Source organism: Pistacia vera, unplaced genomic scaffold, assembly GCF_008641045.1.
Source record: "Pistacia vera cultivar Batoury unplaced genomic scaffold, PisVer_v2 Contig335, whole genome shotgun sequence".
Taxonomy (NCBI): domain Eukaryota; kingdom Viridiplantae; phylum Streptophyta; class Magnoliopsida; order Sapindales; family Anacardiaceae; genus Pistacia; species Pistacia vera.
The window spans coordinates 125,037-151,209 of record NW_022196152.1 but is presented as its reverse complement, the minus strand read 5'-3'; the positions used below and the strand labels follow the sequence as shown (position 1 = coordinate 151,209).

At 38.4% G+C, this 26,173-nt stretch overlaps 2 protein-coding genes across 2 annotated transcripts; one reads left to right on the top strand and one right to left on the bottom strand.

Moving 5' to 3' along the window:
* The first annotated feature begins 31 nt into the window (after positions 1-31).
* On the top strand, positions 32-3,359 carry LOC116137831 (pentatricopeptide repeat-containing protein At5g04780, mitochondrial-like). Its single transcript, XM_031423526.1, has 2 exons — positions 32-2,865; positions 3,171-3,359. Exon 1 carries the CDS (start codon positions 116-118, stop codon positions 2,690-2,692), a length of 2,577 nt encoding a protein of 858 aa, XP_031279386.1. The 5' UTR covers positions 32-115; the 3' UTR covers positions 2,693-2,865; positions 3,171-3,359.
* A 14-nt stretch (positions 3,360-3,373) lies between these two features.
* On the bottom strand, positions 3,374-7,890 carry LOC116137832 (MACPF domain-containing protein NSL1-like). The gene is made up of 7 exons (XM_031423527.1): positions 7,464-7,890; positions 6,844-7,082; positions 6,461-6,647; positions 5,598-5,681; positions 5,300-5,483; positions 4,869-5,035; positions 3,374-4,214 (listed from the first exon to the last, which is right to left on the bottom strand). Exons 1-7 carry the CDS (start codon positions 7,728-7,730, stop codon positions 3,525-3,527), a joined length of 1,818 nt encoding a protein of 605 aa, XP_031279387.1. The 5' UTR covers positions 7,731-7,890; the 3' UTR covers positions 3,374-3,524.
* Positions 7,891-26,173: the final 18,283 nt, after the last annotated feature.

The window sequence follows — 26,173 nt, the reverse complement described above, 5'->3', positions numbered from 1 at the left end:
CACTCTATTATGCTTAGCCCAGAACAATAATTTCAGTTTCAGTTTCACACCCACTTCAATACCCTACTCTAAACTCTTATCACAATGTACTATTTCGAAGTCCTTAACCCCAGGCATGCAAATCCATGCCCATCTAACCAAATTTGGATTATCTAAAGACCCAAAGATTACAAACCCTTTGATTAATATGTATGCTAAATGTCGATTTTTTGGGTATGCTCGTAAACTGGTTGATAGAAGTCCTGAACTAGATTTGGTTTCTTGGTCTGCTTTGATATCTGGGTATGCTAAAAATGGACTTGGTGAAGAAGCAATTTTGGCTTTCCAAGAGATGCATTTGTTGGGCCTTAAGTGTAATGAGTTCGCTTTTCCTAGTGTACTTAAGGCTTGTACTATAAAGAAGGACCTGAAGGTAGGGCTGCAGGTTCATGGGGTTGTGGTGGTTACAGGTTTTGAGTTTGATGAGTATGTTGCAAATAGTTTGGTTGTTATGTATGCTAAATGTGGGGACTTTTTAGATTCGAGAAGACTTTTCGATGCAATACCAGAACGAAGTGTTGTTTCCTGGAATGGGTTGTTTTCTTGTTATGTGCAGAGTGATTTTTGTAAAGAAGCAGTTGATCTGTTTCAAGAAATGGTTTCTAGTGGAATAAGACCTAATGAGTTTAGTATGTCAGGTATGATAAATGCTTGCACTAGTTTGGGGAATAGTGGAAAGGGGAGGAAAATTCATGGGTTCCTGATAAAGCTTGGGTATGATTCAGATCCATTCTCAGCAAATGCTCTTGTTGACATGTATGCAAAAGTGGGGATTCTTGACGATTCTGTTGCTGTTTTTGGGGAAATTGCACATCCTGATATTGTTTCTTGGAACACCGTGATTGCTGGTTGCGTTCTTCATGAGTACCATGATTGGGCTTTAAAATTGTTTCAGCAAATGAAAAATTCTGGAACATATCCAAATATGTTTACTTTATCGAGTGTATTTAAAGCCTGTGCTGGAATGGGGCTCAAGGAATTGAGTAGACAGTTGCACTGTAGCTTCATAAAGATGGATGTAAAATCTGATTCTTTTGTGGGTGTTGGACTTGTGGATATGTATGCCAAGTGTAATTTGATGGATGATGCAAGAATGGCTTTCAATCTGATGCCAGAGAAGGACTTAATTGCTTGGAATGCCGTGCTCTCTGGACATTCACAAATTGGTGAACACATAGAAGCTGTATCACTTTTTCCTTTGATGTACAGGGAGGGAGTAGGTTTCAACGAGACAACCTTATCTACTGTCCTCAAATCTGCTGCTAGTTTTCAGGGTATCAATGTTTGTAGGCAAGTTCATGCACTTTCTGTGAAATCAGGGTTTGAATCTGATAATTACGTTGTAAACAGCCTTATTGATACATATGGAAAATGTGGTCAAATACAAGCTGCTGAAAAAGTATTCAGAGAACCCCTGGTTGTAGATTTAGTGGCTTTCACATCAATGATCTCAGCTTATGCCCAATATGGACAAGGTGAAGAGGCTCTAAAGTTCTATTTGGAAATGCTAGATAGGGGGATCAAGCCAGATTCCTTTATTTGCAGTTCTCTCCTGAATGCATGTGCAAATCTATCAGCATATGAACAAGGGAAGCAAGTACATGTTCACATCATAAAGTATGGATTCATGTCAGATATTTTTGCTGGAAACTCTCTAGTTAACATGTATTCCAAATGTGGGAGCATAGATGATGCAGATCATGCTTTCATTGAGATACCTGAGAGAGGAATAATCTCATGGTCTGCAATGATTGGAGGTCTTGCTCAACATGGGCATGGAAAAGAGGCTTTGCAAGTATTTGATAAGATGCTTAAGGCCAGTATACCCCCCAATCACATTACTTTAGTTAGTGTCCTGTGTGCATGCAATCATGCAGGTTTGTTAACTGAAGCCAAACAGTATTTTGAATCAATGGAGAAGCTGTTTGGAATTACACCTATGCAAGAGCATTATGCTTGCATGATTGATATGCTTGGCCGAGCAGGGAAATTAGATGAAGCAATGGAGATTGTAAATACAATGCCGTTTCAAGCAAATGCCTCTGTTTGGGGTGCACTTCTTGGAGCTGCAAGAATCCATAAGAATGTTGAACTTGGCCAACATGCTGCTGAGATGCTTTTTGCTCTAGAACCGGAGAAATCCAGCACCCACATTCTTCTTGCAAACCTTTATGCATCGGCTGGCATGTGGGAAAATGTAGCAAAGGTTAGAAGACTTATGAAAGACAGTAAGGTGAAGAAGGAGCCTGGGATAAGTTGGATTGAAGTGAAAGACAAGATATACACCTTCATAGTAGGAGACAGAAATCATGCTAGAAGCGAGGAAATCTATGAAAAGCTTGATGAGCTAAGTGACCTTTTAAATAAAGCTGGCTATGTTCCCATGGTAGAGATTGATCTGCATGATGTGGAACGAAGTGAAAAGGAACAGCTTCTATTTCACCACAGTGAGAAACTTGCAGTGGCTTTTGGGTTGATCGCTACTCCACCACTAGCTACCATTAGGGTGAAAAAAAATCTTCGAATCTGTGTGGACTGCCATACAGTGTTCAAGTTCGTTTCAAAAATTGTGTCAAGGGAAATTATAGTGAGAGACATAAACAGATTCCACCATTTTAGAGGTGGTTCATGTTCTTGTGGAGATTACTGGTAGCATTTTGAGGAGTTAACATTATTCTTTGCACTCCTTTTGCACTAACCGCCTCTATGCACTCATTGAGGGGGATATTGGAGACCTGCTATAAACCACTCTCTCTCTTAATTAATTTAAAACAAGATTTTGTACCATAGTTAATGTATCGGCTTATTAGCATTCATTTATAAATGGTGAGTTCCATTTCTTCTCCACTGTTGAAAGAATTATGCTTCTGCTTTTCTGCTTTTGGCTTTCCCTCTTATATTAGCTGTCTGTCTGCCGGTGGTACCAACATTTATAATTCCAAGGGTCAAGAATGCTAAATTTTACTTTCAAGCCAACTGATACCGAGGGTCATGAATTGACTTGTTATTTTCTTTTAATTCTGGATAGAATTCCACATGTTCCCATTTCTTATCTAATCAAACATGTATATAGAATTGAGTGCAATTTCCACCCTTTCTGATTCTCAATTTTTTTTTTTTTTTTAATCTAGTTCTCAGCAATATCTCCTTCAAGCTAAGATGGACTTGATCAATGACAGCAATTTTATCATGACTGTTTCCTGAGATATGGTTTTGGACTGCATACCATCCTTCCACAGTTGCCTCAAGCTATATTCAATCCTTCCTTATTTAGGTATAAAATATTGTATGTGCTATAAGCTTCAAGGTCAAATGAAGGTGCAAGAATGAAGAATACATTTCATGAATATTTGTGTATATCAACATTGTCAAACCAGGCTTGCTTATGCCAATTGATATCTATCCAATGTGATATTAAAGAAGTGATGTACATGATAACATTTACAGCAACAAATAAATATTTTTTGCTCCCTACTCAAATCTACTCACATCAACAGCATAGAGTCCTCTGACATTATGGTCAACAACGAAAACTTCCCTTTGATTGAGATTCTGCCATCCTCTACACACAACTTGGCTCCAGTAACCACCCAATATCCAGGCGGGTCCTCAGGACCCCTGACCATTTCCTTTGTATCAACAAAATTTGACATTTTTGGCGCCTTTTGTGGAGGGCCACCTGGGAAAACAGCCGAATTCAAATCCACTTTCTCTGGTGGCTTCTCAGGTTGACTCAATCCAGTACTAAACTTTTGGCTGATCAACATTGAGAAAACTCCTGATTTCCGAGACATGGTTGAGGGTCCATCCCATTCAGATCTCCGGATCTTTGCAGATGCCACCATTGAAAATCCAAGTCTCAGGAAGAGCACCTTTTTCATCCCAATAACCTTAACCTCAAACCAGGCCTTTGTCACAATTGAGGCACAATCATCAAAGCGGGCACCATTGTACTGTACTGGAGCAGTGCACACATGTGAGAATATGCTCCACTTGACTGGTTCATAGTAGCCTCGTTCAGCTGGCTCATCAATTGGTTCGTAACTATGATCATCTGTGAGTTGCAGGGTCTGGGGAACAGTTGAGAGATGTTGAAGATGGATTGCTAGATGATCACTCTTCTTACCTTCCAAGTACAAGCGGATTCCTGTCACTGGCCGATTTCCAGAATCAACCTGCATATCACTGATTTAGTAACCAGGACAGCTAAAACTTTGGTAGAATAAGAAAGGTATGAAACAGTTACATACTGATGAAACAAAATCATAGATCTTTAAAGCTATGTAGACATAACAGGCATCTAAGACCTTAGGCAAAATACAGTACAATTATAGTATCCTAAATGCCTTTTCAGTGAGATAGGTAATTTAACTACCAAATTCAAACTTAGAATACGCTATATTTTGAATGACCAAATCTTTTTCAACTGTGTATAAAAATGGCAGAGAAGGGACAACCCCATAATATAAGGGATATACAGAGCAGACCTCATAAAACTTGTGGTAAGTTCCTAGGATCTGAAGATTCCACCAAAGTGGTAAAAGGCTCAAGAAAACAAATATAATGAGACACCTCAAAGTATTGAAGACATAACATCCGATACACACAAACATATAAGTTTTCTTTTCCTTCATAGTTGATATGGTTGATTCGAGCCATTTACAGGGCAAGATTTATTAATTCATACTCCCAAGAATTTTTACTCCATAAACTCTCCCAGTCAAGAGCTTAAACAATACATGTGCTTTGCATGATTAAGAATGCATAAGATGCTATCACAAAGCATTCCAAAAACTACAATTAGTTGCATGGCTGATTTTAGATGCTACCTGCATGGTATTCACATAAAGCTTGGGGCCCATAAAAGTAAACTGAAGGGATGGGGATGCTTGTTTCCTGCGCCTTAGACCCAGAGGAAGATCACCATACACTGGAGCCCATTGCCGAGGTAATTGAAATTCTAGAAATTGATGGAGTTCCTCGATCGGTGGCTTATCTGCATGGTTTAGCATCTATTAGAGACAATAACAGTATTCTGAAACAACTACCACTGTAGAGGAACATGCTTATTTATTTTATTTTCCTAAGCTTAAAGCTCTAATATTTGGTACTTTGGCTAATTCCCATGGTTCAATTTTATTATGATGGAGGTGAATTAAGATCAGCTACCAACTGATATCGTCAAGCATCTAAAATTAGATATGTAATAGAAAAAACATAGAGAGAAAAAACAGATAGATAAAGATTCATAGACACTCACATCGGAGATACAAATTCACCGCATGAGTCAGAAATCCAGTGCCTGGGACACCAGCCAAAAGTGATGTTACAGGCACAAAGGACATTGATATGGCATTAGGCGACTGTGATATGGTCGAAAGCCACTGGTTATGACTCTGATTAAGATCAACACCTCCTCTTCGGATGAGAATGCTCATCATATCCTGACAAGAGATATACGATCTTTCATATCTTATTTACACAAAGCATACTGCCTTTTTTTTTTTTTGGTTTCAGTTTAAGAAACAAGTTAGTAAAAGAAATATCAAGAAACTTACATTATTCTTGGAATGATTGACAATGGGTGGCCTAATAGTGGTAGCATACGGTCCCTGGAGATTCCAAGAATTTGGATATTCATCCTAAAGCAAAAGAAGAACGTTAACTTAGAACAATTACTTTCCTTCTCATTGTCACAATTGCCCTTTCACAAATTAACATCTTTCAAGTTTAGACAAACCAATGGCTCAAAAATGTATATGCAGGTTCAGTAATATGATTTTTAACTAATGTTTCATCCTATTCACCTTAATTTCTTCACTGCTACTTAGTTAGCAAATCTCACAGACATAATGACCAAAGATAAGATTGCTTTTAAAAAGCTTATATAAGGACTGCAAATTATGCAGACATATCACAGACAATTTCAAAACACATTGCAAATTAGTCTCATATCAGGAGTATCAGCGGAGGAAAAGACAACTATATAACGATTTATGATTTTAGCAGCACTGCTTATGAAAAAACACAGAGGATCAATTCTCATTATATAATTAACTTACCCAACGGGCTGGCTGATATGGTACCATCCCCCAAGTTGAAGTTCGTGCATTTTTTTTTTTTTAAAGGTAATAAGAGTGTGATTTTTTATTTATACGAAGACTTCAAGCTAAAAGTAGAGATATAAGCCCTTTCATGTTTCCTGACAGTTTAGCAGGGTTTCACTTGTTTGAAAGCTTCAAGAAATAGAATTTCACTTGTATGATGGATCTTTACTTAGTGGCCAACTTTCCTACATCTAGCAACTTGTCAATGTCTACTCTCCTCTTACCTCCCTTTGAAGCATCGAAGCATCATAAAGACACAAAAATACATTACCACTTTGCAATAGGGGTCGCAATGATTCTATAATTCTTCTTACCTTCATGTTTCCTGACACTTGAGCAGGGTTTGCCTCTTCAGAAAATCTCTCATCAGCTAATTGCTTTAAAGATTTCAGCACTTCAGGGGGCAAAAGGTTTGAATTCCGTAACTGCTTTACGTGAACTACATCCTTACCACCCATCTTTACCCCAACAACAATGTGAGTACCATATTTTTCAATGAACCTGGAAAATCATTTTAAAAATTAGATTGTATGCAGAAGGAGTATCATACATTATATGGGAGAAAAAAAGGCATAACAGAAAACATTAAATCGTTTGGATTTGTTGATAAGCTTTCAACTCCAAAGTAAGCTAGACTTGTTTTTGAATTATATTGCAGCTTTACTTCAATGTTGAGCTTTTAGCTTCAAGTACTTACTCAGCAAGGGCGGCAGGGTCCCATGAAGTAGGCACTTCTTGTTTCACTTGCTCAGACAACACAACCTGAGATCTTGCCAATTCAACATTATACAATGATATGAACCAACCATCAAAAGCAAGACTTTTTGCTGCAGATGCATCCTTCTGCCAGCACCCATTGAAGAGGAACATTGCATTAAAATGACCCGATGGAATTTTACCGGATAACGACATCTCCCGATTGAATTTCTCTGACATCTATAATAATTCAAAATGAACACACACAAAAGTCAGAATTTATACTTTCTGATCAAACTTTTATCGATCAAAATTTAGAGAAAACTCCCCAATTAACCATCTTTAATAACAAAAATTGTTTCTTCCTTCTTCATCAACATTATTCAATTAAAAAGAAAACAGAAAAAAAAAAAAAAAAATAGTTCCCAAAAGAAATCTTTCCCCTTTAGGAAACATTACCAGTTACCACTAACCAAAAAACATCTCAAACTTTCCAAATTTACTCCATTAAACTTATACCATCCATGTCACTTCTCAAACTACTAAGTACTAAATACTTTAAGCACGCACAAAGCTTTTTCTTCATTAAAACAAAACGAAAAAAAAAAACTCAAAAATCACCTGATTGAAAGAGAGAACATCAGAACGAAACCTTGTCCGCTCGCCTTTATCACACTTGATGGAGCTGCAGACGTTTTTAACAACAACCCCACCAGGAAAAACAAGATCTCGAGTCCTGGTTTGATCCATTTCAATCAACCTGGAGCCTGAAGGACCCGGTTTGCATGCAGTTAACCGGACATCAGAACACAAATCGTAGCCGAATCCGATGACCGAGACAGCCTTCTCCGCCGCAGACTGGGGGTCCAGGCGATGCGAGGCCGCCATTGATTCTTATTATCAAAAGGCGATGAAAAGAAATAACGTAAGAGAGATTTGTGGGTTTTTTAGAGGTTTAGGTGCGTTTTGGTTTAAGGCAACAAGGAGAAGACCCATTGAAGTGGTCTTTGGTTTGAGAAGTTTTTACAAATATTTTATTTTCGTCGTTGTTTGTTAATTGATGATGCTAGTGACTTTGAATTTTGACTTTCTGACAATTTTAATGTAGACAAGAAGACTTACCAAGGTGGTTGGCGGCTGTCTTTTCCTCTTGCCACGTGGCAACGTGTTGTATACAGTTCAATTAAAATTCATGTTTTTACCGAGAAGAAACGCTTTCTGCTCTTTAAGCACAACTGAAACGGTGGATTTCACCCGCCAAAAGTGTCTTTTTTTTTGGGCTTTCTTGATCCCCTAAAGTTTAATTAAATGACAAACCTCTCATAAGATTTCAGAAATAACAAAAATTACCCTGTTGTTAATTAACCATTAGGGGACGTTTGGTTGAGGGTTATATAGGATTACTAAGGTTATGTCATTTTATAATACTTAATTATTCTGTTTGGTTATCAAGTAATTAGAGGTGAGCATAGATAGCAGGTAGAACCAGAACCTACCCGGAACCGACACTGTGTGGGTAGATTCTAGTTCCATTTTTTTGGAACCGACACTGTGAGGTTCCAGTTCTGATTCCGATTCTAGTTCCTACATGTGGAGGAATCGGAACCAGAACCTAAAAAAAGAACTTGAAGCAGGTATCCGGTTTGGAACCTGCTTAGAACCGAGGGCAGGTACCCGGATTAGAACATGTTTTGAAACCTGGGCTAAAACAAAATATATGTGAAGAATGGGGAGTCTATATAATTTTACATATAAAAAAAAATTAAAATGAAAAAAAATTAAATTTTTATAATAACCTGATTAAATATATATAGAATTATACATATAAACTACACCGAATAAAAAACTTTAATATACATTATAATAACCTAATCGAATATATATACATATATATACTTCAATCAATATATATATTAAATTTTTTACATATAAAAAACTTTAATATATTATAATATTAAAGTTTTGATTAATTAAGTGTATAATTAGATTAGGATCCAATTAAAAGTGTTTTAATGTTATTAAAATATTTTTTTGAATAAAATAGTATATTTGATTGAATAATGAATAGTTAGTTATTTACTTCAATTATCAAGTTTTAAGTATATGTATAGTAAATTAGTAATTAATTAATTATATATGATAAATTGATAAACATAAGTACATTACTAGTTGAATAATTACTTAATTAATTATAAGTTTATAACATTACATTATAAACATTAATAATCTACTACATTAGTAATTTAGCACATTACTTAATTAAATGATTAGAAATTTAATTAATTATAATACTTAATTTATTATAATATTACATTATAAATAAATGATTACTTAATTTATTATAATATTACATTATAAACAAATGATTACTTAATTAATTATAATATTCTATTATAAACATAAATACAATACTTAATTAAATGATTTGAAATTTAATTAATTATAATATTATATTATAGATTTATAGTATGATTACCTAATTAATTAGAGCATTACATTATAGTATGACCACTTAATTAATTATGACATTACATAATTAAATAATTACTTAATTAATTATGACATTATATTATAAATATTAGTAATTTACCACATTAGTACAATACTTAATTAAATTATTATAAATTTAATTAATTATAACATTAGATTATAGATTTATAATATGATTACTTAATTAATTATAACATTATATTATAGTATTGTTGTGTGTGATTTTTCCGTCAAGCTCGGAGAATTGCGAGGTTATAGCTCGATCCAGAATCTATTTGATTTAATTGATTGTCCGACTCAGCATAAGCGTCAAGTTGTAGCTTGACCTAACACAAGCTAGTTGCGACCAATCCTTACAATTGTTCAATCAATTCACAGATAATTCCAGATCCTGGATATCACGGAAGGGATCAGATCGACAGCAATCTTGGCGCAATCTCAGCGCTTAATCGCGAGAATATCGGAGTTGCATTTCAATCTTAATTGTAATCCCTTTATTTTCACTCTTTCCTTTGTACAAAATCTGTATATAAACCCCCTCCAACGATGAGAAAGTGGTTAGCAAATTGTTCTAGGATTATTATTGTAAACTCTCATAGCAAATATAAAAACAATGGATGTAGCCTTAAGAGTATAACTCGCCGAACCACTTTAAAAACTCATTGTGCCATTTACTTTATTGCATTTTTCCGTTTAAGCATTTCTGGTTACTTGTAATCACACATACATTAGTTTCGATCTCGTTAAGGTCGATCAGATTGCTCTAGTTGGTGTATTTTTGCATCAACATTTTGGCGCTAAAAGGAGGGCCTTCTCTAAATTTTAGAATTTCTGGCAAACCAAATCCAATAACCCGACCACTCGAGGCCCACGATGGTACGAACCAGATCAAAGACCACTACCAGGAATCACGACAACGTGGAGATCACCCACCAAGAGGTGCACCAAGACGTCGTCGGGCGTTGACCACTAGTGCCACTGGTGTAGCAGGCTGCAAACTAGTTAGGGGTAGGGACATTAAATCCCGAGAATGATCAGTTGGTGGAGATGATCAGAATGATGGTCGCATAAGCTATGCAACAAAACGTGGCTGGGCTAAGAAATCAGCAACTAGCCCCCCAAGACCTTGACCCGCCACGCTTCACCGACGTCACGCCAATAGGTCAGAACTCAGCCGGCAACCAATCTGGTTCATAGGCACTGAGACATAGCCAAAGATCCCGACTTCGCCAGGAACATTCCTTACAAGAACGAGAGTCCCACGGGCAAACTAACCCCGAGAGGCGACCGGGCAAATAGCCCATAGGAAAGGACCAAGATAATGGTCAATAGAGGAATACCTTACCTACTCGAAAATATCCCCAGCGTCAGCGTGCCAGTTTTAACCTACGCCTAAGGTTGGCTCATCCTCGCAAGCTCACGAGATGAGTCATGTGCGCCAATCTAGCAATGACCGACGTTCTGGTTATGACCAACATCGTGAGCAACGGATCGATGAGCCTGATAGCACCTACCAGCCCAACCATCATGACTCAACCTCGCGCATCAATAAGCATAATGGAGGGGGTCACAAGCAATAAACTTGTGAACTCACCTGCTCGAGGTAAGGCTAAATAGAGCTAGCCAAGGTAATCCTCACAATGAAAACTTAGATCGGGTGCAAAAAATGCTTGACAATCTAAGAGCCCGCCAAAACAATGCGGTGAAAGAGATAGTGAGCTCTCCCTTCATAGAGGAAGTTCGCTAGGCCCCACTTCCACAAGGATTCAGGGCGCCAGAGAGTACGTTTGCAGAATACACTCATCAGATAAACAAATGGGCTAAGACCATAATGACCAGGATCGTAACAGGTTCCAAAAGAAGCAGAAGACAGAAAATCGCGGGGAAAGGCAACCCTTCCTGCAGTATGCAGAATACACCCCATTCACTCAAGACATAGCTCATATATATAAAGTCTCCCGTGAGGTTAAGAGACTGCTCGCTCCAAAAAAAATGAGGGGGGCTCCGGGCAGAAGAGATTGGCAGAAGTATTATCGATACCACTGGAACATTGGGCACAACACCAATAAGTGTCAGGCTTTAAAGGATGTCATTGAGGATCTGATTCGAAGGGGCCACCTAAAAGAGTTTGTTAAGGAGACGTCTGCTAGCAAAAATATAGCGAGCAGAATAAGCAGATCCAGCAAGCCCCGACCAATGCCAACAATAAAGTTCTGGTAGGTATGATCTTCAGGAGTCCTGACATTACAAGGAGCTCAAGGTGCTCTTGCGAGCAATATGCTCGAGAGGCCAAAACAGACTTGGTCCCCCGAGTAATGAGTTGTGAACAGAAGCCATAAAAGCGACCCAGGCAAGAGAACGAGGTGGTAGGATTCACAGTGGAGGAATGTGAAGAATCTCTTCGCCATAATCATGATGCGATTATCATCGTAGCAAGGATTGACAATGCTAGAGTACTAAGGGTGATGGTTGATAAAGATAGTGCAGTGAACATCATTTTCTCGGGAGCTTTTTGAGAAATGAGGTTCACAGAGAAAGACTTGAAGGCATGCCCATCGCCGCTTTATGGATTCACCGAGGACAGTCTAGTCCTCAAGAAAACAATCGACTTGCCCGTGACCTTAAGGGCAGAACCCAAAATCAAAATGGTCATGGTAGAATTCTTAGTGGTGGACTGCCTAACCACTTACAATGTCATCTTTGGAAGACCGATCTTAGATGATCTGAGTGCAGTCACTTCGGTGCACTGCCAGGCAATGAGATTCCCAAGTCCAGACGAGGTTGCAACAGTCAAGAGCTGTAGGAAAGAATCTCGAGAGTACTACAACCAAGATATTCATGTTACACTGAAATGGCCACTCTCGAGAACCAGGATCATCACAGAATTTGAGCTAAACCCTGGACCTTTGGAAGACACCATAGATCCCTGCATCCATAAAGAAGAGCATGTGGTAGGGTCAACAGAAGAGTTGCGAGAAGTATTTGTTAGTGAGGAAGACTTAACTCGTGTGTTAAAAATTGGTAGCAGTCTGAGCAAAGAACTGGCTGATAGTCTGGTGGGGTTCCTAAAGAAAAACATCGACGTATTCGCATGGGTACATGCAGATATGGTGGGGATCATCACTGAGGTAATGTGCCATAGGTTGAACGTCGACCCAACAGCTCAACCAATTTGAGAAAAGAGAAGATCTATAGATGCAGAGCACTCCAAAGCACTCAAAGATGAAGTTGACAAACTCTTGAAAATCAACTTCATCAGGGAAGTGAAATACCCAGACTGGCTCGCCAACCCAATCTTGGTAAAAAATTCGAATGGCAAGTGGTGGACTTGCATCGACTTCACAAATTTAAACAAAGCTTGTCCCAAAGATAGATTTTCGCTGCCCCGGATTGACTAATTAGCAGATGCGACAACAGAAAACGCACTACTCAGCTTCATGGATGCATACTCAAGATACAACCAAATCCAATGTATCAGCCCGATAAAGAACAAACCTCATTTATTACTAAGCGGGGTATTTCCTGTTACAAGGTTATGCTGTTTGGCTTGAAGAATACTAGGGTGACCTACCAGCATTTGGTGAACAAGATATTAGTAAAGTAAATTGGCAAAACGATGAAGGTGTATATCAACAACACGCTCGTCAAATCGAAGGTCACCGAAAGCTACATTGAGCACCCAGAGGAAATGTTTGACATCCTTAGAAAATATAGAATGAGACTCAATCCTCTGAAGTATGCTTTTGGAGTAAGCTCGGGAAAGTTTCTGGGTTTCCTAGTCAATCAGTGGGGTGTCAAAGCCAACCCAAAAAAGATTTAACTCTCCTGGACATGAAAAGCTCGACTGGCAAAGACAGGTTCAAAGCTTGACAGGGCGTGTGGCCGCACTTAGCAGGTTTATTTCTCGAGCCACAGACAGGTGCCTATCATTCTTTGAGACCCTGAAGAGAAAAAATGGTTTCAAGTAGACAGAGGAGTGCGAGAAAGCATTCCAGGAATTGAAGAAGCATCTAGGGTAACCTCCTTTGCTATCAAAGCCCATTTAGGGTGAGCCACTGCTGCTATATTTATCGGTATCTAAGTCCGTGATCATTGCAGCTTTGGTATGCAAAGAAGGGGGAGTGCAGTGGCCAGTGTAATATATAAGTAGACTTAGCAAAAGAGAGCCTGTACCCGGGGGTCAACAGGTACCCGAACAGGTGGGTACGAGTATCCCTTTAAAATACCCGTTTCAAAGTTACCAGTACCCGGCTTGCTCGTGAAAATTGCGAGTGGGCTGGGTAATGTCCACGGGTACCCACACTTGAATTTAAAAAAAAAAAAAATCAATAATTATAATTCAAAATAAATGAATAATTAATCAAGTCAAAAGTCAAAACAAATTAAAAAACCCTAACTCTCAAACTGAAAAAAAAAAAAAAAAACAGGACTCACTTAGTCTCATTCTCTCAAACTCAATCTCAATTCTCAACTCTCTCACGGAGTCACGCTCACAGCTCACTCACACCGACGTACGGCAGCTTCCAAACCTAGACCGACAACAAAACAACACTCAACTCAGTCTCATTCTCTCAAACTCAATCTCAACTCTCTCACACTCATAGCTCACTCACGCTGATGAACGACAGCTCTCAAACCCAGGCCAACAATAAAACAACAACAGCTCTCATCTCACTCTCATTCTCTCTCACTCCAACGCCGCCTCACTCAAACAGTAGTGACTCTTACTCTCATCCTCTCAACAACAGCATCTTTCTCTCACACCTAGTCACTCTCAATAGAAGCTCTCTCGCACGCCATCGTCACCTCACGCCTTCATCGCAGCTCAATCTTCTGATCTCTATTGCTGTCACGCCAACGTTGTATCCATCTGAGACTGAAAAGTAAGGTATGTTGTTTACGTTGGCGATTGTTTGGACGTGATTTTTGGAGCAGTTGTGATTCCCTGTGCTTCCTTGTTGTATGAAAATGAGCAAGTTAAATATGTAGTTGTTTTTTGGATGTCGATTTCTAGATAGTCTCTGCACCATTTTTTGTCAAAAATATGGAAGTGCTTTCTCAATTGTATTAAAATTATTCAGGTTAGCAGTTGTACAGATGACTATCTATTATATTTGGAGATTATATTCATCTTGGATTTGTTAATATATTTTGCAAATTCAAAATCTATGGAGGAATGCAAATATGGAATCAAATTTATGTTTGTTTGTAGCCTATAGGCTCTGTTCTCTCTTGCCTGCCTGAGAGTTCATGTTAATTTAAATTATAAACTATATTAACTCTTAATATTAGGTCTTCGATTTGCATGCCTAAATTATAGCCTGGAATGATCTATTTTGCATATGTTAATTTTTAATTTTTAATAACTCAACATAGATGCTAACTTATAACTACTATTTTGCAGGTTAGTTTCATTTTAGAGTTCAGACAATATTGAGTTACAGAAGAGCCCTCTGAAATCTGAATTATACCCAGGTTAGTTTGTCCCTAAACTTACTGTTTTTAGTTTTTGAGTTGAGGAGTGTTGACTGTTGAGTTGGAAAAATCTAGCCATTTGGTAAGGCTGGTTTGCTTGTAAAATATATAAGAGTGTTTTTTTTTTATTTTGGATGAATTGTTATGATTGGTTAATTAATTTAAATATAAATCCTTTGTTGTGTCCTTTAGATTGGCTTGGCATGGAGGAGTCTACAGATTTGTTTAAGGAGACGATAGAAAAGGGTTGTAATGTAGCCATAGGTCAACCTCTTTCTAGTGGTAGTACTGTTTGTCCAAAAAAACGTAAAGTTTCAGATGTCTGGGGTCAATTTACAACATATATGGAAGAGAATGGGAATGTGAGGGCAAGGTGTTTGATTTGTAGTAAGTCTTATGCATATGGTAGTTCCACTCATGGGACTAAGAATTTGAAGCGTCATATGGAAGGTTATCCTAAAAATACCATAAGTAGTATAGATCAATTGATGATGGATTGTGATACTAAATTGAGACGTTTGAGGATTTCTCAAGAGATTTATCATGAGAAGATGACAATAGGAATCATAAAACATAATTATCCATATTCAATAGTGGAGCATGAAGGAATTAGGGATGTCCACATGTATTTGAATCATGAAGTTAAGCCTTATACTAGGAACCGCTAAGGTGGATTGCTTAAAGATATATTATAGGAAGAAGGAAAAGATTAAGCTTGCTTTAGAGAGGGTTCTGGGTAGAATATGCTTGACTTCATATATTTGGATTTCTTGTATTACTGATGGGTACATTTATTTAACGGCTCACTATGTTGATGAGAATTGGGAGTTACAAAGTAGAATTCTTAATTTTTGCCATATTCCTCATCCACACGCAAAGGCTCTTTTGTCAGAAATAGTGTATGATTTCTTAAAAGATTAAGGGATTGAAAAGAAAGTCTTCTCTCTTACATTAGACAATGTAAGTAATAATGATAAGATGGAAGACATTTTAAAGAGTTAACTTTTTGTGCAAAATGCTTTATTATGTGGTCGTACTTTTTTTTTCATGTACGATGTTGTGCATATATCTTGAATCGTATAGTCTAAGAAGGGTTAAAGGTTAGCAGCGTGGCTTTACATAAGATTTGTGAAAGTGTAAAACATGTTAAAGAAAGTGAGGCTAAAAGAATCAAGTTTGGAGAACTTGCTACACAAATTGGTGTGGTAAGCTCAAAAGGATTGCGAATGGATGTTCCCACAAGATGAAATTTCACTTATTTAATGCTTGAAACTGCATTAATATACCGTCGTATGTTTGTTCATTTATCACTAATAGATCCCAATTATAAAAATTGTCATTCATAGGAAGAATGGGATAGGAGTGAGGATTTGCAAGTTCTTGCAACCATTTTATGACATCACTACTCTCTTTTTGGGTTCCCAATACCCCACATCAAACTTGTACCTCAGAAATGTGTGGAGAGTTCAAGTGCGTTTATATGAAGAGATGGAAAATGAGGATGAAGTTGTTAGTACAATGGCAAGTCAAATGAAAGTAAAGTTTGACAAATATTGGGATTCTTATAGCGTTGTGTTAGCTATTGCAGCAATTCTGGACCCACATTTCAAGTTTGAGTTTGTTGAGTTTTGTTACAAAAAAGTTGATGACCCAATAGTTGCATTAAGAAAGTTGGAGTTGGTCAAAGAGGAGTTGTATAAGCTTTTTGCTGCTTATAAGGGTCTAAATTGCAATGAGATTCTCACTGGTCCTTTGGTACAGACTAGTAGTCCTAATATCCTTGGAGATGATATTTGTGTAAGTCAATACTCCCTATATATTTTTATATTCTTGTGATTAATAAGGTTTTTTTGTTTATTTTGTAATTTTTCTTTATTAAATTTAAATATTTAAATAGTGCAGGAATTTGACTACTACAAGAGTGACTTTAATGCTACTAAGAAGTCCGAATTGGATACTTATTTGAGAGAGGCAAGGTTTAATCGCATCAAATTTTGCAATCTAGATATCCTAGACCATTGGAAGAAAAATAGTGATCGGTACCCAATACTTTCCATGATGGCCCGTGATGTGATGAGTATACCAATAACAAATGTTGCTTCAGAGTCTAATTTCAGTGTTGGTAGCAAAGTACTAAGTAAATATCGAAGTTCACTTTTACTGGAGAATGCACAGTCTTTGATATGCACTAGGACATGAATTTCTGGATATGAAGTCAAAGGTTACATTTTAACTTATATTTTACATGTTCTAATATTTTAGTTTGTTAATATATTACAATAGTTAACTTATATTTTGTTAATTATAGAACATGAAATTGATGATGCTTAGCTTATTGTGCCATTAACCCAAGTGCCAGTGGAGAAGAAGATTAGAGAATCAAGGGCGGCTTCTAACACCGTCAATGTGTGGTAAGACTTTGTTTGGTTAGTGTTTGGTTGAACAATTCTATATGTTTAATATTCTAGTGTTTAGTATTTACTATGTATGTATGTTGAATGTTGAACTATTCTATATGTTTAGTGTTTAGTGTTTACTATGTATGTATTTTGAATGTTGAATTATTCTATATGTTTAGTGTTTAGTGTTTACTATGTATGTATGTTGAATGTTGAACAATTTTATATATTTAGTGTTTAATAATTAATAATTACTATGTATGTTTAGTGTTTAGTGTTTACTAATTCTATATGGTGAAGTTTGATATAAATATAAAAAATATTGATAATGAATTAATGATGTTTGGTGAAATCTAATCAAATTTAATTTAATCATCCATTTATTTAATCAAATTAACCAAGTTATGAAAGCTTAATAAAGGAATTTTATACAAAGTTTTTAAATGAATACAATTTACATCTTCAAGTATGCAATTTAAATAACAAAAAACAATGAAAAAATTGCAATTTGAATAACAAAAACCTGTAAAAATAAAAAATTATAGAAAATGGCATTATATGTGGGTGACCTGCGGGTCGACTCGTACCCGCACGAGTGGGTATGGTGCGGGTACGAGTCATGCATATGTCGACTTATGGACCTGTACCCGTATTACCCATGGCCCATACCCGCCTGGCCCCCCCGTTTGCCAGGTCTATATGTAAGCAAGAGGTTGCTCGACGTTGAGACAAGATACACCGAGATGGAGAAGCTTGCCTATGCACTTGTCATTGTCGCTCGGAAGCTGCAGCCCTATTTTCAGGCACACTCTATACATGTGCTGACGAACTTTTCGTTGAGAAAAAGAATATAGAAGCCCGAGACATCAGGCAGATTGATCTAGTGGATGATGAAAATAATTCAGCATGATATCAAGCACATTCCAAGAACATCGATAAAAGGTCGGGCTTTGGCAAACTTCATTTCAGAATTTTCCTATTAGCCTTAGGGAAAAGTAAGCCTATCAGGGGCAAGCACCTCATAGATAAGCGAACAGCAGAAACCAAAGCTTGACGATCCATGGCAATGGACTTTGTATGTAGACGGGTCCTAATGAGAAAGGGGCAGGAGCTAGACTCTTGCTCAAAAGTCCCGAAGGGAACCCGATCAAAGCTATAGTTAGATTCGGGTTCACCGCCTCCAACAACGAGGCAGAACACAAGGCATTGCTCGCGAGGATCTGCCTCGTTAAGGAAATTGGGGCAAAGTCTATCAAGATATATAACGACTCCCAGCTCGTAGTCCATCAGATTTCCGGGGAATTTCAAGCACAAGAGGATAAAATAGCATCCTATCTCCGATAGGTGAAATATGAGTTTGAGCAGTTCAAATCCTTCACTACTCTTCAAATCCTAAGGGAGAAGAATTCAGTGGCTGACGCTTTAGCTCGTCTAGCTTCTACAATGAGCAAGAGAAGACTGATTTGATACCTATCAAATTCCTCCCAAGTCCAAGCATCCTCGCTCCACATGAACCAGTCTTAGTAACATGGCAGAGATACAGTTGGATGGATACAATAATTGCTAATCTAAAAGATGGAACGGTGCTTGAAGGAAGAAGTGAAGCCAGAACACTCCGAGCAAAATCAACTTGATACACGCTTATCAATGACAAACTGTATAAGCGTGGGTTCAATTCACCTCTCTTGCAATGTGTTGACTATGAAGATGCGGACTATGTTTTGAGAGAGATCCACGAAAGCATCTGTAGGAACCATATAGGGGGCAGATCTCTAGCATACAAGGTGCTTCATCAGGGCTATTACTAGCCAACCGTTTTTGATGATGTAACATACTATGTGCGCATGTGTGACAAATGTCAGAGATTTGCAGATGTTCTGCGAGCTCCACCCTAAGAGTTAATTACTTTGACAAGCGGCCGTTTGTAATTTGGGGCATCGACCTGATAGGCTTTTGCCTCAAGGAAAAAGGGTATTGAGTTCGCAATGGTTATAGTCGACTACTTTACAAAGTGGGCAGAAGCCGAGCCTTTGGCTGCCATCACATTGAACAAGCTAAAAGATTTCGTGTAGAAAAACATCATTTGTAGGTTTGGAATTCCACATACAATAATAACCGACAATGAGAGACAGTTCAACAGTAAGGATTTCAGATCTTTATGCGAACAGTTTGGTACCAAGAAGAGCTTCGCCGTTGTTTATCGGCCTCAAGCTAACGGTCAAGTAGAGGCTGTGAACAAAGTGATCAAACACACCATTAAAAAGAAGCTTGACACCCTAAAAGGAAGATGGGTTAAGGAATTGCCCAAGGCCTTATGGTCTTATAGAACGACAACCAAAAGCTCAACAGGAGAAACCCCATTCTCTTTATCATAAGGGTGTGAAGCAATGGCCCCAGTTGAAATAGGGATTAGTTTGTTCCGGAGGGAAGTCTTCAACGAAGAAACAAACGAAGATCTTCTCTGTCTGAGGCTAGACCTAATCGAAGAACATCGAGCCAAGTCTCAACTAAGGCTCGCCTCATACCAACAGCAAGCCAGACGATATTTCAATTCCAAAGTAAAGAACAAGGATTTTAAAGTGGGCAACCTAGTCCTCAGAAAGGTTGTCCAAGGTACACAAAACCCAAATCTAAAGGCACTTGGACCCAAATGAGAAGGTCCATTCAGAATCTCCGAAAAGCTTACACTAGGAACTTTCCACCTAAAACACCTCAATGTGAAGCCGTATTGTGAGCATGGAACGCTGAATATTTGCAAAGGTATTACCAATAATCAGCTCGGGTTTCAATCGTGTTTTGCCTTTTTCTAATATTCATTGTAAGGTTGTTTATGGCCAAAATTCTGTCAATAAAAAGAGGTATTACTCATGAACTTTACTTTGTTAGTCATTTTCTGTTTATTAATATATTATTTATCATTTATCATCTATGGTTTCAAAATCGCGACTCAGACGATCAAGTCTAAAACTCAGAGTCAAGAGTTTGGAAAAAGGCAGCTTAGTTTTATAAGCCATGCTAGAATTCAACTCATTAAGGGAGAAACTTCCCGAATCGACGAAGTTAAACTTGGGAAAACTCAAGTAAAACACGTCAAAGGAAATCGGTCATAAGCCAACGACCAAAACTCGAGATGAACAATTAGTTTGAATTCAGAGTTGTCACATAAGATTTCCTTGCATCCATTCGAAAAGTTCCTCAAGAAGCGAGCTACTCATAACAAGAAGCGAGCTACTCATAACTTGAAGCAAATTCAAATTTTTTATGATCAGTCCGATAAGGATGATCAAAACAACTGTGCAGAAATAAAAATTGCTGAACAGAAATATGCAAAACATATCCTTCATTGATCAGGCAAGTTTAGTTACAAACTAAGCTTAAAAAAAAAAAGGGAGATACAAAAAACAAAAATCTATCAGCAATTTGAGGAGCGAGGGCATCATTGCCAACTGGACCAAGGAGCTCATTCCTAGTCAGGACAGATGGCTTGTTGACAGTAGGAGTCTTGGCAACCTCTTCGGGGGTAGGAGATGGGACGTCTTACAGAATCTCGGATGGAGGAAGGTTGGCAACAATGGGTGGGAGAGTGGCCAGAGGAGTTGGATCCTCGACCTCCTTCTTGACACCAACATCTTCCTCTTCGTCCTCGCCTTCTCTATCAGGCTCAGAGTCATCCAAGTAAATATAGGTCATATTTTGAGCCTCGATCCTCATCCTGTAGACCTCCTTCTAGTAGGCCCTCGGGAGGAAGGAAAATTTGATTGAAGAATGAGCTTCCCACAGTTTTTGCACCAAAAAGACCGACGTTTCCCAAGCTCTGTTTGTGATGGTCGAGTTTAGCTCCCCGACTTCGAGCCTAAGTTATTCAGTCTCAGCCTCGACCCTTTGGCGACCTTCCACCTCTTTGGCGAGATCAAGTGCGACCTTCTTAAACTTAGCCTCCCAAACTAAGGTAGCTTTCTAAGCCGAAGTGAGCTTGGAGTTCAGCTTATTGTTGACACCTTGCTGTTGTGCCAAACTCTTCTCAGCCTCGACCGTTTTTGCTTCAACCTTTGCCTCGATGGTCTCGTTTGCCTCAATCTTGTTAAGGAACTCCCTTTCTTTAACCCTAAAGGCCTTCATCTCTTTCTTAAGTCGTTCAAGCTCGACCTGCCTCGAGTCTTTCTCAACCACCTCAAGCCTAGCCAAGGCATCCTCCTTAATCGCCTCTGCTTCCTGTCATCCCTGATGAGTGCCCATCAATGTGGGGTAACACTCGTCATAGAAAAGCCTAGTCACCATGCAAGCCTAAAAAAAAAAAAATGAAAGTTAGCGAGGAATAAAGAAAAGAGTATATAAAAAAGGGAGAGGAAGGAGAACTACTAATACCTTTGTCACGTAGCTGCATACCCAAGACAGTATTTATGGAGGAGACAAATCTCTAATATATGTGTAGGTTTGCAAGGTGATGGCATCCCTGATTATCGAGGCCCCAACGACGATGTGCTCAAGGAGTTGGTCGATTATTACGTCGAGCGCAGCTCGAGTTGCCTCGTCCGTCATTTTGCCTCCCTACTAAAGCAAGCTTGATTTACTTCCCAGGGGAATGACAACTTTGCCCTTGAGAACGAACTTCTTCTTGGCCAAGTGTCTGGCCGCGGTTTTCTTAAGGCCACCAATTTGCCTTGTAGCCTCTTTGCTCGAGCCACCTTGCTGCTCGACGACCTTCTATTTTCCTGAGCCTCCTTGTGAATCGGTCGACTTCTTCTTGCTAGAGCCCTCATGCTGCTCCAGCACTTTTTCTTGCCCAATCTATCATGTTGCTTAGGCGTTTACTGCTTTCCCGAGCCTCTAGTTGGCTTAAAGGTTTTCTTCATGCCTTTTTTTGGAGCTCGAGGGCATATTTCTCCCTGGCTGCCTTGGACGTAGTCATAGGCTTCTTGGCGCTTGGGCCTTCCCCAAGCTTGCCACCTTTACGCTTGAAGGCCGAACGCAAAATACCCTACCCAACCATCCAATCAGCATCAGTAGGCTGCTTCTTTGTCGGAGCAACCAATGGTTTCTCGGTAGCCTTGGGCGTTGTCGTCTTCTTTTTCAGGCCCTTTGGTTTCTTGGCCCACATATCTGCGAAAGGAGAAGCAAACGATCATCAACCTAAAAAAAAAAAGTAAGGGAAACGAGCAAGTAAACACTTTACCTTTCTCAAGAATAATGTTGAATGTGGCTTTGTCTGCGCAAAAATCATACACCCTCAACTGACGAAGCGAGATAATCTTGTTAACATTGCGCTCCCTGTCAGAGAGATTGTTGAAGCTCTAAAGCCGCTCTAAGCTCACCGCGGAAAGAAAATTTTGCTCGATGTTTACTGCGAAGCAAAGAAATATGGTTAGTTCGACGGTTGAGCTTGGCAACACTCTTTGTGCATGAAGGTTCAAATTCTTACTAGCTTCTGAAGACAAAACGCCGGTCTCCTCAGCCTCATACAAGAAAAATTGAGAATCCCAGTGCGGGACCTTCTTCGGAACATCAACAAAACCGTTGAAATGTACTTTCCTCACCTTAGAGATGTGGTATGTTTGATCTTGACCCTTTTTTAACCTATACAAATGGACGAGCTCCTCTACAAACGGCTCACCCCAACTCGGCTATTTGATATGCTATGTACAAACCTATGATTATAATATATGAGCTCCCGACAGTTGGAGAGGGACAATGTCGAATCGTCTCAAGACGTTGTTGATGAAATGATGGGCGGGAATGGACAGCCTGCATCTCAGAAGGGATTCAAAGACCGTCATGCAGCCTATGGGGGGATTCTTCCTGGAGAAGCCCCCCGGAACCCTCAAGTTAAGTTGAGGCACATAAATGAAATCCTCGGCCCCATTCGAGGATTGTGGTTCCTTGCGCGGCCTATGGACAGGAGATCTTTTCGACTGTGCAAGCTCTGTGGAAGCATAGTCGAAAGAGCCCACTGCATTGGGGTTCGAGCTTTATGCGATGACATCCTCGGAAACCTTGGGGACTACGCCCCCAAGAACTGTTGAGCCCGATGTGCAATTAAACATGCAGTCAATGGTATGGTTACTTGACGAAGACATGATGATAGCTCACCTCTAGATACCTAAAACAAAAGCAAACATGTGTTAGAGCTCGAAAATTCAACGACCTATCCATACTTTGCTTTCAATTTAGGCACCAAGGGTAGCTTGCGTTGAATAACAGACACAAGCGACCTACCAAGATTCCGACAGCCACCACTATAAACCCTCCTTAAACCTAGAACCGCCGAAAACACACTCAAGAACCCTAACAAAGCCCTAAAAAGCTCAATGTGACCATGGCAATGGCCACCCTCAATCACGAAAGTTATAAAAGCAAGTAAAGGAAGGGAAAGAAACCTTACCAGAGCAGAAGGATGGGATGAACTCATCGGAGAAGCACCATGAAAACGAAGGAGCAATGACATAACAAGCAAGAAATCTGAGAACTTTTGCAAAGTATGTAGACTTTCTGATGAGTTTGTCCACTTTTATAGTGGTTTGCATGGGAGACAAAAGGGCAAGGTTTGATCGTAGCTGTCAATCTATAGTGAATCTCGGCCCTCCATTCATTGAGCAATCTTGGCCCTTAGATGTGGTCACGTGTCAGTCATCCTCGAGGGGCGATCAACTGTCAAACTGCCACAATCATAATCATCGTTGCACGTCGCCTCAACTTTGCACATGGAAAGCTATAGTCACCCACACGCAATGAAAAGTAACTACTAAAGGCTACCGCATTTAATGTGATATGACCGTGTGGAATTTATACAAATACCCTTTATTTCAAATTCCGAGTTTGTCAAGAATATCACAGCAAAGAAAAATCCAAGTGTTGAGTAGGTCGACTGGAAATGAGTCCAACTCATGAAGCTCTACTAAATCTGTATTCAGCGCACAACCGATGAATTCCAAACTTGATATCAAATCGAGTAATATTCTTTGAAGCTCAAAACGAGCACCGAACACTAGGAGGAAAATGTTGTGTGTGATTTTTTCGTCAAGCTTGGAGAATTGCGAGGTTATAGTTTGATCTAGAATCTGTTCGATTCAATTGATTGTCTGACACAACATAAGCTAGTCGAGTTGTAGCTTGACCTAATACAAGCTAGTCGTGACCAATTCTTACAGTTGTTGAATCAATTCACAGATAACTCCAGATCCCAAATATCTCAGAAGGGATCAGATCGACAGAAATCTTGGCGTAATCTCAATGCTCAATCGCGAGAATATCGGAGTTGCATTTCAATCTTAATTATAATCCCTTTATTTTTGCTCTTTCTTTTGTACAAAATCTGTATATAAACCCCATTAAACGATGAGAAAGGGGTAGCAAATTGTTCAAGGATTATTATTGTAAGCTCTCACAGTAAATACAAAAACAGTGGACATAGACTCAAGAGTATAACTCGCTGAACCACTTTAAAAACTCATTGTGCCATTTACTTTATTGCATTTTTCCGTTTAAGCATTTCTGGTTACCCGTAATCACGCACACATCAGTTTCGATCCCGTCAAGGTTGATCGGATCGCTCTAGCTGGTGTATTTTTGCATTAACAAGTATGATCACTTAATTAGTTATAACATTACATAGTTAAATCATAAATAATGACTTAATTAATTATAAATTTATAACATTACATTATAAACATTAGTAATTTACTATATTAGTACATTACTTAATTAAATTATTAGAAATTTAATTAATTATAACATTACATTATAGTTAAATGATTACTTAATTAATCATAACATTACATTATAGTATGATCACTTAATTAATTATAACATTACACGATTAAATGATTACTTAATTAATTATAAATTTATAACATTACATTATAAACATTAGTAATTTACTACAATAGTACATTACTTAATTAAATGATTAGAAATTTAATTAATTATAACATTCATTATAAATTTATAGTATGATTACTTAATTAATTATAACATTATGTTATAAACATTAGTACAATACTTAATTAAATGATTAGAAATTTAGTATAATATTTATGATCACATTAGACACAAATGAATGAGTAATCAAAAGTTGAAAACTACTAAATGCAGGTTTTCTTAATTTGTTAGGGTTATATTTGTAAACTTTTAAGGTATTTTTGTCATTTTTTAAACTAATAGGGGGTAATTAATTTTTATGGGGTACCTGGGTAAGGAAGCAGAACTTGCATTTCAGGTTCCAATTCCTTGAATTTAAGAACCAGAACCGACAAGTTCTGGTTCCAGTTCCTTTTTCTAGTAACTTGCACTGTGCGGTTCCGGTGCACTGTGCGGTTCCGATTCCCCCAAAAATTGCAAGGTACCCGAAACCACTCACCACTACAAGTAATATAAGATTCCGATAATTTTCCAATACCAATAATAGTTACTGTTGGTAATATTGGAGGTAACCTGATAACCTCTGTTTTTTAGGTATTGTAAGATTACTTGGTTATCTTATTTTTAATACAATTTTATCCCTTATTAATAAAATTTTTAGACAATAAGACCCTTATTTTAAAATCAATTTACATGAATCCGGCTTTTACAATTTTACCCTAATTAATTAACTTTTAGGACAAAATTACCCTTGAATTCAAAACAAATTGTAGCCCACCCAAGCCACCACCCCCAACCACCTGCCGCTGCCAACCGTCGATGACCAGCCATCGCCGCTACTAGAATATCACACATAAGGCTGGAAATGGCCTCCGTGGATTGATATGGCCATTTCTGGCCAAAGATATGGTTGAAAATGGCCAGATTGTGATAGATCTGGTCGTTTCTGGCCAAATCTAATCTGTTCATTTCCGGCCAAATCTGTTGATCTAGTCATCGATCTGGCCGAAAACGACTAAATTAGATCTGGATGTTTTTCAGCCAGATATGTCACGATTTGGCCATTTCCGGCCAGATCTCTCACCGGAAATGGCCATATCGGGGCATGGAGGC

Excerpts from the sequence above, each read along its gene's own strand:
- LOC116137831 (XM_031423526.1), top strand. The coding sequence starts at position 116 with ATGCAAATCCATGCCCATCTAACCAAATTTGGATTATCTAAAGACCCA.
- LOC116137832 (XM_031423527.1), bottom strand. The coding sequence starts at position 7,730 with ATGGCGGCCTCGCATCGCCTGGACCCCCAGTCTGCGGCGGAGAAGGCT. Across the intron at positions 7,083-7,463 it reads ATGTTCTCTCTTTCAATCAG|ATGTCAGAGAAATTCAATCG; the intron begins GTGATTTTTGAG and ends GAATTATTATAG. Across the intron at positions 5,682-6,460 it reads AAGTGTCAGGAAACATGAAG|GATGAATATCCAAATTCTTG; the intron begins GTAAGAAGAATT and ends CTTTTGCTTTAG.